General features: G+C 37.3%; 1 protein-coding gene across 1 annotated transcript in view; it reads right to left on the reverse strand.

The window, feature by feature from the left end:
- Positions 1-3,007, reverse strand: part of CLSPN (claspin) — a 36,398-nt gene extending 33,391 nt beyond the window's left edge. The window contains exon 1 of the mRNA XM_031962132.1: positions 2,794-3,007. Coding sequence (XP_031817992.1) covers positions 2,794-2,817 — 24 coding nt within the window. The 5' untranslated portion in view covers positions 2,818-3,007. The remainder of the gene's footprint in view (positions 1-2,793) is intronic.
- Between the last annotated feature and the right edge of the window lie 9,957 nt (positions 3,008-12,964).

Genomic DNA, 12,964 nt, shown 5'->3' on the forward strand with positions numbered 1-12,964 from the left:
ATATTAACAATTTCCAAAATGACAAACTGCAGATTTTGACCACATGAAAAGTTTCTTGCCAATAGAAGAAATACAAATTAAAACAACCCTGAGGTTTCAGTTCTTTTAAGACAAAAATAGCAAAGATGCTAAAAGATAAAAATAATCAGTGTTGAAAAGGCTGTGGGAAGAATGGCATATTGATGAGACCTGGGATGTGGTCCAACCATTCTGGATATCAATATCAATCATCACCACCACCACCATCATCATTGTTATCATTTATATAATGTTTACCATGTACCAGGCACTGAGCTAAATGCTTTACAAATATCACCTCATTTAGTCTTCACAACACTCCTGGGAGGTAGGTACTATTATTCCAATTTACAATTAAGGAAACTGCTTCAACAGTTGCCTTTCTCTGGGTCACTTGAGTACCTGAGGCCAGCTTTGAACTAAATTATTCCTATCTGTCAAGCCATGCATTGCATCCACTGTGCCATCTAGCTGCCTATTTGGAATTATATAAGAAAAGTGACTGAACCAGCTATCCCACTACTTGGAACATTGCCCAATGGAATCAAATATGAAAACAAAGGATCAACATATACCAAAATATTCCTGGCAGCACACTTTGTCATAGAAACTAGAAACAAAATGGGTACCTATCAATTTAGAAAAGGCTGAAAAACCTAAAGCATATGAATGTAATAGAATATTGCTATTCAAATACGAGTAGTTAAATTAAAAACATGGAAAGATCTTTATGAATTGATACAGAACAAAATAAAAACCAAGAAGTACACATACTATACATACATTTACAACAATGTAAATGAAAAGATCACAAAAAGTAATTGAAAAATCAAAGGTGGTCCTGACAGAGTTGCTATTAAAATTCATCTTCCTCTCATGGCAGAGAGGTAAGGGACAACTAGGACAGAATACTATATGTATTGCCAGGTGGGATTATGTTATTGGATGTTTTTGCTTATTTTTTCCTTTCACAAAAGAGGGGACAAAGTGACTAATATAATGACCAAAGACTGATAAGAGGTATTTTTCTAAAATGAAGAAAAGACATTAGACTATGTGATCTTGGAAATCTTACATGCTGACCCTATTAGGCAACCAATATATAATCCTTTCAGAATGCTGGTTTCAACTAGCTCACTCTCTACTTTCTGGAAGCAACTAGCTACTAAATATAATTTTGTATTTACATTTTAACATATTTTGCATGTTTACGTACACGTACGTACATGTGCAACAGATTGTAACGTCCCTTGCACCCAAAAACTGTTTTCATTTTGTTTTTGCCTTTACCGCACCTAGACAGTGCTGTCCCAGAGCAGGCACTTAACAAATGCTTGTTTGACTGAATCAGCTGTATGAATTCAATTAGTTCCTGGAATAATTAGGGCAAAGGGCAAAGTAATTTTAAAAAGGACAAAGGATAAAAATACAATTTCAACCCAATATTTAAATAAGCGATTATCTCTGAAAGAAAAAATGAAAAATAGAATTGTGAGATACATTGCTGGACATAAGAGTTATGAAGACCCATATTCAAGTCCTGCCTTAATCCTTATGAGCTGTGTGATCCTAAGAAAATTACTTTGTGCTTTTCCTATACAGTAGTAACTAAAAAATTCTCACATCTGTAAAATGGGGGCAGTAACAGCATCTACCTCACAGAGTTCTTTTGAGGATCAAATGTGTTAATATGTAAAGTGCTTTGCTAACCTTAAAATATTTTTATTGTAGACAAAAATAAAGACAGCAACGATTATCACCATTTTAAGAGAAATTTAACTGAACATAAAATAATCACCAAAGCAATAAAGCCAGAAAGTTTACAAACAAAGCCAGGAAATACTCAGTCTCCTTGCCAAGCAGAGACATACAGACAAATAATACAAGAATCTCTGCAAATTTTTAAGGAAGAAACTGAAGATTAGCTCAGAAAACACGATGAAAGCCTTAGAGAAAAGAAACCTGCAGAGATCCTGATGTGAGACTCAAATTAAAAAGATCATTCCAAGAACATCTTTACAATATTGGAATGGAAACAGATATAAACAAAACGGGATACAAAAATGGAATGAAAACGAGCATAAATAAAATAGAAAAAAATCTGTCACCATTTTTACAGAAATATATCTTTATAAGCAATAATGGAATGGCCATATATGAATTCTTAACTCAATACCAGATGTGCCGGTACTGAGATGTAAATGACACTCATAAAAATAAAGTTCTATTAAAAAAAATAAAATAAGTAACGAAAGCTACACAATTCTGACAATAATCTGCAGAAAACACTCAGGCTACCTCCTGGAAAACATGATACATTGTATAATCACTCAAAGGAACTAACCAAGATGACGCTAGCAACTGCTAAACTAACTATACGCTTAGTTTCTCAGTCCTTGGGAATCTCTGATGTAGCCACACTTTTTCCGTGACAGCGAGGAACTGAAAATAAAGGACAGAATAAAACGAGAGAGACAATGGACAGAAGACTGGGCCTGGAATCAGGAAGACCCGAGTTCCAATTGAGGTTCTGTGACTCCGAATGCAGGGTCTACTTAATCCCGTTTGCCCCAAATCCAACACCTCAGCCTCCGTATTCCTAAAGAACCAAAGTGGTATCGAAACCCCGTCATCTGCCGTGGGCATCAATCCATTCCTGCCAGGAGCCACAGACCCTCAGAATCGCGGGGCATGCTGGGATTTGTAGTTCCTCGTCCTGCTGCTACCATTACCCCCTCCCCCGCCTGAGAAAAGTATCCCAGGGCTCCGACTCACCTCAGTCACCACCTCTCCTGCCATGGCCTTCAGCGCACGAGAGCTTCCCTCTGAAGGAACTGGAAGCGCCGGTGCCGCTAGCGCCGTTCCTCAGACCCCAGGCCAGACCCCGGCCCCCTTGTCTCTCCGTGCCAGCGGTCTCGGGTGTCCCGCCACAGCCGTTCGAGCTTTCGCGCTCAGTCACGGCTGAGGCCCCATCGCTACCACTTCCGACCAATCCCCGAAGCTCTCCTGATGAGGTCACGGAGACCCCGCCTCCCGCTTGGCGCCGCCGAGGGTCCTCGGGTTTCGCGGGAGGCACTTGGCGCGCACTTCTCTCCCCGCCCTTCGCAGGCAAGTCGCTGGGGGGCGCTGTCCCGGAGCAGCGCCGAGGTTCTCTGATTTATGAGGGCCTGTTTGACTGTTCCGGGCTCGGAACTGCGCATGCTCAAATTCGCCTGAGGGATGAGGGTCCATGACGGGTGTAGTGGGACCTCTGTGGGCCCTGAGGTAGTTTTTTCTCTGCCCCGCGCTTCTGCGCGGCCTTTCCTGGGTCCAGGGCTGAAGTTAGAGCCGACTTTGTGAGGCCCCGGCTTTGTGAGGCCCCGGCTTTGTGAGGCCCCGGCTTTGTGAGGCCCCGGCTTTGTGAGGCCCCGGCTTTGTGAGGCCCCGGCTTTGTGAGGCCCCGGCTTGGGGCCAGCTTTGTGGGCTCCCCCTGGTGGCCCGACTTTTAGGGCGCTAACTTTGTGGAGCTCCCGACCTAGGACTCACATTTTGAGTTTCCCCGGGACAAGAGCTGCTCTCTAGGGGGGCTTCCCTGGGTTTAAGGCCCACTGTCTAAGGCTGGTTTTGCAGGTCCATCTCCCGAGGAGAAAGGCTCCGTCTTTGGGGGCCCTTTTGGTCTAGAGTCTTCTCTTTGGGGTCTTCAGCCTTTATGAGGCTCCACCTCCTAGGACCTTATTAGTCTTTTAACTTTTTTGTCTTGAAGGACGGAAGTTGTCATTTTTTTTTCAGTCATGCCTGACTTTTTTTTCTTGGCAGAGATGCTGGAGCGGTTGGCCATTTCCCTCTCCAGCTCATTTTATAGATGGGGAAACTGAGGCAGACGGGGTTATGGGACTAGCCCAGGGTCACCCAGCTAGGAAGTGTTCGAGGCCCCGCTGGGGCTCAGGAGGATGAGTCTCTAAACCCCTCCTCCCGCTCCCGCCCCCCCCCCCACGTTCTTTTTTACTTTGTGCCCACGTCCTGCAAAACTGCATTTTATGAGGTACATACACGTCACATGTAGCACGGGAAAATGTGAAAGTCTCTGTCTCTAGATTTAAAATCGTGGTTCTGCACTTTGTTCCACTGTGACATTGCGCTCTTCCTCTCTTTCGGCCTTGGCAAGGAAGGAGCCGAGGAAAGCCATAAGGACCATAGTATTTTAATTCTTATAAAATGCAATTACTGTATTGGACATTTTTTTACTTTATTTATTTATTATTTTTTAGTCAGCAAAGTTCAATTTGGAACAAGAGAGGTTTTTTTTTTCTTTTCTAGAAATAACAATAATGTAAAGTCAAACTATACCAATAAAACATTTTTAAAAAAATGATTAATTAAAAGGTGAGAGTTGGAGTAGATGACTTTCCAATTCTAAAACTTATTATTTTATTCAGAGTTAATATGAAACAAAGAAACTGCCTCTTCCTCCAAGACTCCCAGAATTTGAAGTGTGGAAGATAGGGACAACCATGGTGATTCAGGAAGAGGAACTGCTTTTATGAAAAACTGCAAAGTTCATGATTCTTTGCTCAGAAAGCTTACAAAGCTAAGTAAGTGTAGTAAGTTGTGGTTTGTTTGTTTTTTTTTTTAATCTTCATCTGTAGAGAAGCACTGCCCCCCTGTGGTGTACTAATAACCCTAAAATTGAGAATTTTTAGCAGTTAGGTCAGTGATTGTATGTTGGAATCCTAGTGTCAACTCAACTTGAAACAAGGTGAAAACTCAAGGGTGATGTCAGAATCCTGGTGTTAACTCAATAGAATTGATACAGTGCTTATTGGTTCACTCCTTAGAGTGAATCCTTACAAGGTGATAGGTTGTTGATACTGATGGAAACAATGCTTGTGTTCATACCTTTAGAGAGCTCTAAGAACTCAATGGAGTTCACAGTTTGGGAGATTCAGGGTCTAGAAAGAGATATCTGAATTCATACCTCTCTCAGGACCAGAGAGCACTCTGGGAGATAACCCAGAATCCCTCTCCCTCCAGAAGGCGGAGTTAACCTTTGGGAGATCACATATATACAGGGAGCTCTTGGAGCTTGGGACAGACTGGAAATTGAGAAGCCACGTGTTGGAGCTGACTGGAGGCTGAAGAAAGCAGAGGCAGAAGCCAAGGACAAAGCTGCAAGATCTCTTGGAACCAAGCAGAGAGATAGGCCTCAACTAACCCGGGCTAATTTGGAAGGAGAAATAAACGTTTGGATTTTTACCAGCTGGCTGCGATTTTGGAGTAATTATTTATTTCAACTGAGACTAAGGCTGCCTCCAAAAAAAACCTCCACAACTGTAAATCCATTTTCTATTCATAATTTCAGCCAACATCAAATCAGTTAGCATAATTCAGCAACTATTATGTACCTGTGCTAAGCATTGGAGTTATAAAGAAAAGCAAAAAACAAGCCAACATTAAGATAAATTGTTTTAATTTTCTTTTCTTTTCTTTCTTTCTTTTTTTTCTTGAAAGAACTCAGTATCCATCTTCTGCCTTTCTTCACTGACACAAGCATGGCCTGAAATGAATTTCTTCCTCATTTCCACTCCTTAGAATCTTTATCTTAGTTTAGGCTATGCTCAGATACTATCTTATTGTTTCAGTCACATGTTTTTATTATATATAGGGAAGCACTGAACTAGGAATTAAAAGGCCTAGCTTTTTAAAAAAATATATATTTTTATTGACATTTTTTGTTTCTTATATCACCATAATTTCCCATGTGTCCCTTCCCTCATCTTTTCTGCTCCCAGAGAGTCATCCCATTTGACAAACTTTTGTTGTTGGGGGTTTTTTTAGATAGGGGGGAAAAAAGGCAATATAAGTGATAAATACATTAAAAAGATCTGGAAACCTACACAGTGTATAACACCTGGAGACTTCCCACCTCCATGAATGGATAGGCTTTGGGTATCATCTTTTTTCATTTGAGACCTTAATCTTTATAATTTTTTTGTATTTACTTTTTAAAAATTGTTCTTTCCATTTACATTGTTGTAGTTACTGTGAATGTTGTTTTCTTGCCTCTACTTAATTCATTTTATATCAGCTCGTATAAATGTTACCATGCTTTTTTTTTTCACAGTGATCACTTCTTATAGTAATATACCATTATGTTAATATATACTGCAATTTATTTAGGCTTTCCCAGCTGATGGAATCTACTTTGTTTCCAGTTCTTAATTATCACCAAAAAATGGCTCTCTAAATATTTTGAAGTACATGGAGACTTTTTTCCTGTCAATGACTTTGTTGGAGCATACATTCAGTTATGGAGTCTCTGCCTCAAAGGATATGGACATTTTGGTCACTTTATTTGCATAATTCTCAATTGCTTTTTCAAAAGCATTTCACAGTTACACCAAAAATGTATTAATATGCCTATCATCCAATAATCTCTCCAGCTTTGACTGTTGCCAATTTTTTTTGGTAATTTTTGCCAGTTTGCTGAGTATGAAATGAAACCTCAAGATTGTTTAGATTTGCATTTCTTTTATTAGTAGTGCTGTGGTTGCTTTGGGCAAAAAAAAAAAAGAAAATGAGTGGTTTGAAGCGTTGTTTGATGTAGTTGTGACTACTTTGAAGTTCTGTTTTTGGAACACTTCATATCCTCTGACCATTTATCTACTGAGTAATGGCTATTAGTCCATCATAGGTCTTTTGGAAGTAATTAAAAATTCTGAAAATCAAAAGAGAGATTAATAAAATTGAAAGTAAGAAAATTATTGAATTAATAAGTAAAACTAAGAGTTGGTTTATGAAAAAGCCAACAAAATAAATAAACTTTTGGTTAATTTGATGAGAAAAAGGAAGTTTATTTTTTAAAAATTTTTAATAGCTTTTTATTTACAAGTTATATGCATGGGTAATTTTACAGCATTGACAATTAATTGCCAAATCTTTTGTTCCAATTTTTCCCCTCCTTCCCCCCACCCCCTCCCCTAGATGGCAGGATCATCAATACATGTTAAATATGTTAAAGTATAAATTAAATACATGCCCAAACCGTTATTTTGCTGTACAAAAAGAATCAGACTCTGAAATATTATACTATTAGCCTGTGAAGGAATCAAAAATGCAGGTAGGCAAAAACATAGGGATTGGGAATTCAATGTAATGGTTCTTAGTCATCTCCCAGGGTTCTTTTGCTGAGTGTAGCTGGTTCAATTCATTACTGCTCCATTGGAACTGATTTGGTTCATCTCATTGCTGAAGATGGCCAAGTCCATCAGAATTGATCATCATATATTTTTGTTGTTGAAGTATATAATGATATCCTGGTCCTGCTCTTTTCACTCAGCATCAGTTCGTGTAAGTCTCTCCAGGCCTTTCTGAAATCATCCTGTTGGTCATTTCTTACCGAACAATAATATTCCATAATATTCATATACCACAATTTATTCAGCCATTCTCCAATTGATGGGCTCAGTTTCCAATTTCTGGCTACTAGAAAAAGGAAGTTTGTTGTTTGTCCATTCTTTCCTGAAAACCTTGACATCCAGGAGGCAGTGCCTGATATGCAAATGAATTGGATTTAAGTGAGGGAAGGTTGTTCAAGGTCTTTTTCCCTCCAGAGCTATCTGGGTCCATTGGCAAGATATAGATCCAGATGATGGGAATGGCCCTGGATGAAATGGGAGGCCTTGGTCCTTTTAAACTAAGGTCTTTAACAAGTTTCAGTTTGCCTGACGCTGCATCCATTCAAATGATTAAGTAGCAATAGACACAAAGAATTTCTTTCACTTAGTCTAAAAAATCTGAATGAATGAATGAATGAATTTGGGAGGGGAAGATTCTTTGCATTTCTGGCCAAAGCAGAAAGGACTGCTATTTACATTAAATCTGAGTCAATTAGGACCCAAACTGTGACCAACTCAGGTTTGGCCTAGGAACTATTAGTGGCCAATTAGAATCAGATTGGTTTTGGTTTAAGGCCTGGTTCTTTAAGAGAGATATCTAGTCAGCAAATGCAAAGGAAGGTAGCATAGCCATACCAGGATTTAAAACTATATTATAAAGTGGCAGTCATCAAAACTATTTGATACTAAGAATTAGAGTGCTGGATCAGTGGAATAGGTTAGGTACACAAGATCCAATAGTCAATGACTATAGCAATCTACAGTTTGATAAACCCAAAGACTCCAGTTTCTGGGATAAGAAATCCCTATTTGACAAAAATTGCTGGAAAAACTGGAAAATAGTATGACAGAAACTAGGCATTGACCAACATCTCACACTCTATACATCAAGATAAGATTGAAATGAGTTAATGATTTAGACGAAAAGTATTATACTATAGGCACATTAGAAGAGCAAGGGATAGTTTACCTGTCACATCTTTGGAGAAGAGAGGAATATATGGCCAAATAAAAAAAATGGAAAACATTATAAAATGTAGAATGGATAATTTTGATTATATTAAATTAAAAAGTTTTGCACAAATAAAATCAATGCAGTCAAGATTAGAAAAGAAGCAGAAAACTGGGAAATAATTTTTTTTACAGCCAATATTTCTGATAAAGGCCTCATTTCTAAAATACGTAGAAAATTGAGGCATATTTATAAAATACAAGTCATTCCCCAATAGAGAAATGGTTAAAGAATATGAACACACAGTTTTCAGATGAAAAAATTAAAATTAAAGCTATTTGTAGTCATATGAACAACTACTTTAAATCAAATTAAAACAACTTTGAGATACCACCTCATGCCTAACAGATTGGCTAAGGTGACAGGAAAACATAAAGATAAATGTTGGAGGGGATGTGAGCAAACAGAGACACTAATAATGCATTGTTGGTGGAGTTGTATATACTGAGCAATTTGGAACTATGCCCAAAGGGTTATAAGACTCTGCATAACCTTTGATCCAACAGTATCTCTACTAGGCCCATGTCCCAAAGAGATCTTAAAGAAGGAAAAAGGACCCACATGTGCAAAAATGTATGCAGCAGCTCTTTTTGTAGTGTCAAAGAATTGGAAATTGAGTGAATTGAGTGAGCCTATCCACTAGCTAAGTCTATCATAGTTGATCATTGAACAGTATTGCTGTTATTGTGTTCGGAGTTTTTCTGTTTCTATTCATTTCAATCAGCATCAGTTCCTATAAGTCTTTCCAGGTTTTTCTGATATTTGCCTGCTTATCATTTCTGTAGAACAATAGTATTCCATTATATTCATATACCACCATCTTTTTCATCCTTTTCCCAGTTGATGGACATCCTTAGAATGTCCTTTTTTTTTTTTTTTTTTTTTTTTTGCTACTCAAAAAGAGCTGCTATAAATATTTTTGTACATGAAGGCTCTTTTCTTTTTTTTGTGATCTCAAGATACAAACCTAGATTGTTGGATCAGAGGTAGTGCACAGTTTTATAATCTTTTGGGAATAGTTCAAAATTGCTCTCCAGATTGCACCCACAATGCATTAGTGATCCAGTTTTCCCACATCCCTTCCAATATTCATTATTATCTTTTCCTGTCATCTTAGCCAATCTGGTATGTGTAAGGTAATACCTCGGAGTTGTCTTATTTTGCATTTCTCTAATCAGTAATGTTTTAGAGTTTTTTCATATAACTATAGATAGCTTTAATTTCTTCATCTGAAAACTGTCGGTTCTTATCCTTTGATTATTTATTCCTTGGGGAATATCTTGTATTCTTATAAATTTAATTCAGTTTGCTATATATTTGAGAAACGAGACCTTTTTCAGAAACACTAGATTTAAAAAATAGTTTCTCGGCTTTCTGTTTTCATTGTAATCTCGGTTGCATTAGATTTGTTTGTGCAAAGACTTTTAAATTTAATGTGATCAAAATGATCTATTTTACATTTCATAATGTTCTCTTTCTCTTATTTGGCCATAAAGTCTTCCCTTCTCCATAGATCTAACAGGTAAACTATTTCTTGCTCACCTAATTTGTTTAGGTACAATCCTTTATGTCTAAATCATGTATCCATTTCAATTTTATCTTGATATAGAGCGTGAGATGTTAGTCTATGCTTAGTTTCTTCTATATTGTTTTTTAGTTTTCCTAGCAATTTTTGTCAAATAGTGAGTTCTTATCCAGAAGTTAGAGTCTTTGGGTTTATCAAACAGTAAATTACTGTAGTCATATACTATTGTATCTTACATACCTAATCTGTTCCATTAATCTACCACTTTCTTAGCCTGTACCAAATAGCTACTTACAATACAATTTTAGATCTGGTATAACTGGGCCATTTTCCTTAGCATTTTTTTCCCCATTAATTCCCTTGATATTCTTGACATTTTATTCTTCCAGATGAATTTTGTTTTTGTTTTTCTCCCAGGTCTTGTGGTAGTTTGATTGGTATGGCACTGAATAAAAAAGACTTGTCATTTTTACTGTATTAGCTTGGCTTACCTATGAGTAATTGATAGTTTTCCAGTTGTTTAGATCTTATTTTATTTGTGTGAAGAGTGTTTTGTAATTGCTTTTTTATGGTACTTGGGGTTATCTTGGCTGGTAGACTTCCAAAATTTTTATATTGTTCATCTTTTTTTTTTTTTTTTAAGGTGGTCCTCTTCCCACTGGCTGTCTTTTCCTCACCTCTAGTCCCCTCTTCTCATTTGATACCCCTTTCCTTTTAGGATTTTACTTATTCCTTTTTCTTTCTTGCTTTTATCTAAGTATTTATTTCTTTTTTTTCTTCTCTTTTCAGTCAAATAGATTCTTCTTTCTCTTCTCCCCATCAGTGAATTCTGTTCCTTGGTTTTTAAATTTCATTCTCTACATTCTTTTTCAAAAAGGATTTCTCTTCATTACTCTTCTTTCTATTTGTTCTGCATTTTCATTCTCTGATTCGTGACCTCTGTAATTATTTGCTCTCTTTTTTCCTCTGTATTCTTCCCTCAAAATTTCCAAAGTATCTGTTCCAGAAGCTCCCCTCTGGGTGCTTTCTGCTACTGCCTTGTAATTCTTGCTCCAAGAATTTCCCTTTTCCATTGTATCTTACTCACAGAACACTACATCATTAGGGACATCAGAGAGAACATTGCTCTATAATAGGACCCCAGACCCACCTTCCCTGATTATACAAATCATCATTGACCTATATCCCTTTTATTGTCATTTTTTTCTACATTTGCCTTGAAATCTCCTCATGTATGTTCCACTCTTCCAAGTGCCACTTGCCTCATCTCCTTCCTTCCCAGGATAAGTAGACTTTTTAAACCCCAAATCCCCATTCTAAGGTCCTCATTGCCCTTTCCCAATCATCTTTCTTCATTGATAGGAGCATTCATCAGTGGAACCCGAATTCCTTCTTATCATCAAAGTAAGACCCCCTTCCTATCTCTGTCTCTTTCTTTAATTAAATCTTTCCCACCTCTACCTCATCCATTCCTTTTCTCTTTCAAATTCTACAGAGATCATCTTCCTCTCATTGCTAGCCCTGGATTTGACCCTAGTGCATCACTTATTCCTCTTTATTTCTCTATTCCCTTCCCACCTTTCCATGTTGTAATGTAGTTTTATAAAAGAAGCATTCACCTGTATATCTATACACAGTTCTATCTATAATACTCCATCTGCCTCTTCATTGTTACTTCTACTGAATTTCTGCTTTCACACACTATATCCTTGTGTACATTTAATAGAACAATTTATTCATTCTTCCTGCATATGTGTTGTTTGGGATGTTTGAGAGACAAATCTCTTCAGTTCTGATTTTTTTTTCTAAAAGTGTTTCTAGCTTTTCTTTATTATTGAATGTTCAAGTCTTTTGTCTTTTGTGATTAAGTTCAGATTTTGCAAGATAGGTCACTCTGAGCTAAATTCTCTTCAGAATACATCCATTCCTTCCTCCTTTTTCTGGTGGGTACAGAAGAGTCTTGCATTATTTGAATGTTCTTTTCTTTGTACTTGAAGGACCTTCTCCTGATGATTTGCAGATTCTGTTGTTTCTGAGTTGAATTATTAAATTTAACCACTATGTGTCTTGGAGTCTGCAGCCTTGAATTTTATTTGTATTTTTTTTTCTCCTGGAAGCAATCTGTAATTCTTTTGACAGGAATTTCATTTTTTATGTTTAGAAGTTCTGAGTAGTTCTCTTCTATTATTTTCTTCATTATGGTGTTAAGGTTTTTTGTCCTGTCACGTTCTTCTGGAAGACCTATAATCCTTAGGTTGTGTCTATATGGCCTGTCTTTGAGTTTGGCATGTTTTGTTTGCAAAATGAACTTGGTTTGGTTTTTTGTAGTTGTTTTTACTGTCATTATTTTTGTTTCTCTTCTAAGTTATTCTTCACTTTTATGTATTTACATTCCTAGTCTATTGTTCTTTGTTTTCTTTCTTTGACAATTTTCAGGCTCATGGTTTTCTGTTTTGTTCATTATTTTTGTTGTGTGGGACATAAATTCTGCTCTCAGTAATTTTTATTTTCCTTTCAAACCACTTAGGATTAGTGTTTTGTCATATTGTGTCCCCAAATTCTGTCTTATTAAGTGTAGGATCATTTTTCTTTAATTGGCAATTTTTATTCATAGATGCCTAACTCATTTACCTGATTTGGAGGCCATAATTCCTTCAGCTGTCACCATTTTCCCTGTTGATTTATATGTTTATATTCAAGGTCTATGAGTTTTCTTCTTCCTGAAAACTTTGATTCTTTCATTTTCTCCCCCTCCTCCCCATTTTCCTTATCATTCACTTTCTGACTCCCTCCCCTTCTGATTGTGATTTTCTTGGGAGCTGCATCTCAAAGTATCCCAGCCTTCTCCCACATTGGACACTTCATAGTTCACCAGTTTAGGTCTTTGCCCCAAGGAACTTTTAGATGGGCACAACTGACCCCAGATGGATGTTTACTCTTTTCCTCAGAATTGTTTTAGTGCTGCATTGCCCCTCACATGCATGATATTCTGTCCTAACAATGTGTCTCATTCTCTCTGTTCCTTTGTTCTCTAGC

The sequence above is a fragment of the Sarcophilus harrisii genome, chromosome 3 (genome assembly GCF_902635505.1).
Source record: "Sarcophilus harrisii chromosome 3, mSarHar1.11, whole genome shotgun sequence".
Lineage (NCBI taxonomy): Eukaryota > Metazoa > Chordata > Mammalia > Dasyuromorphia > Dasyuridae > Sarcophilus > Sarcophilus harrisii.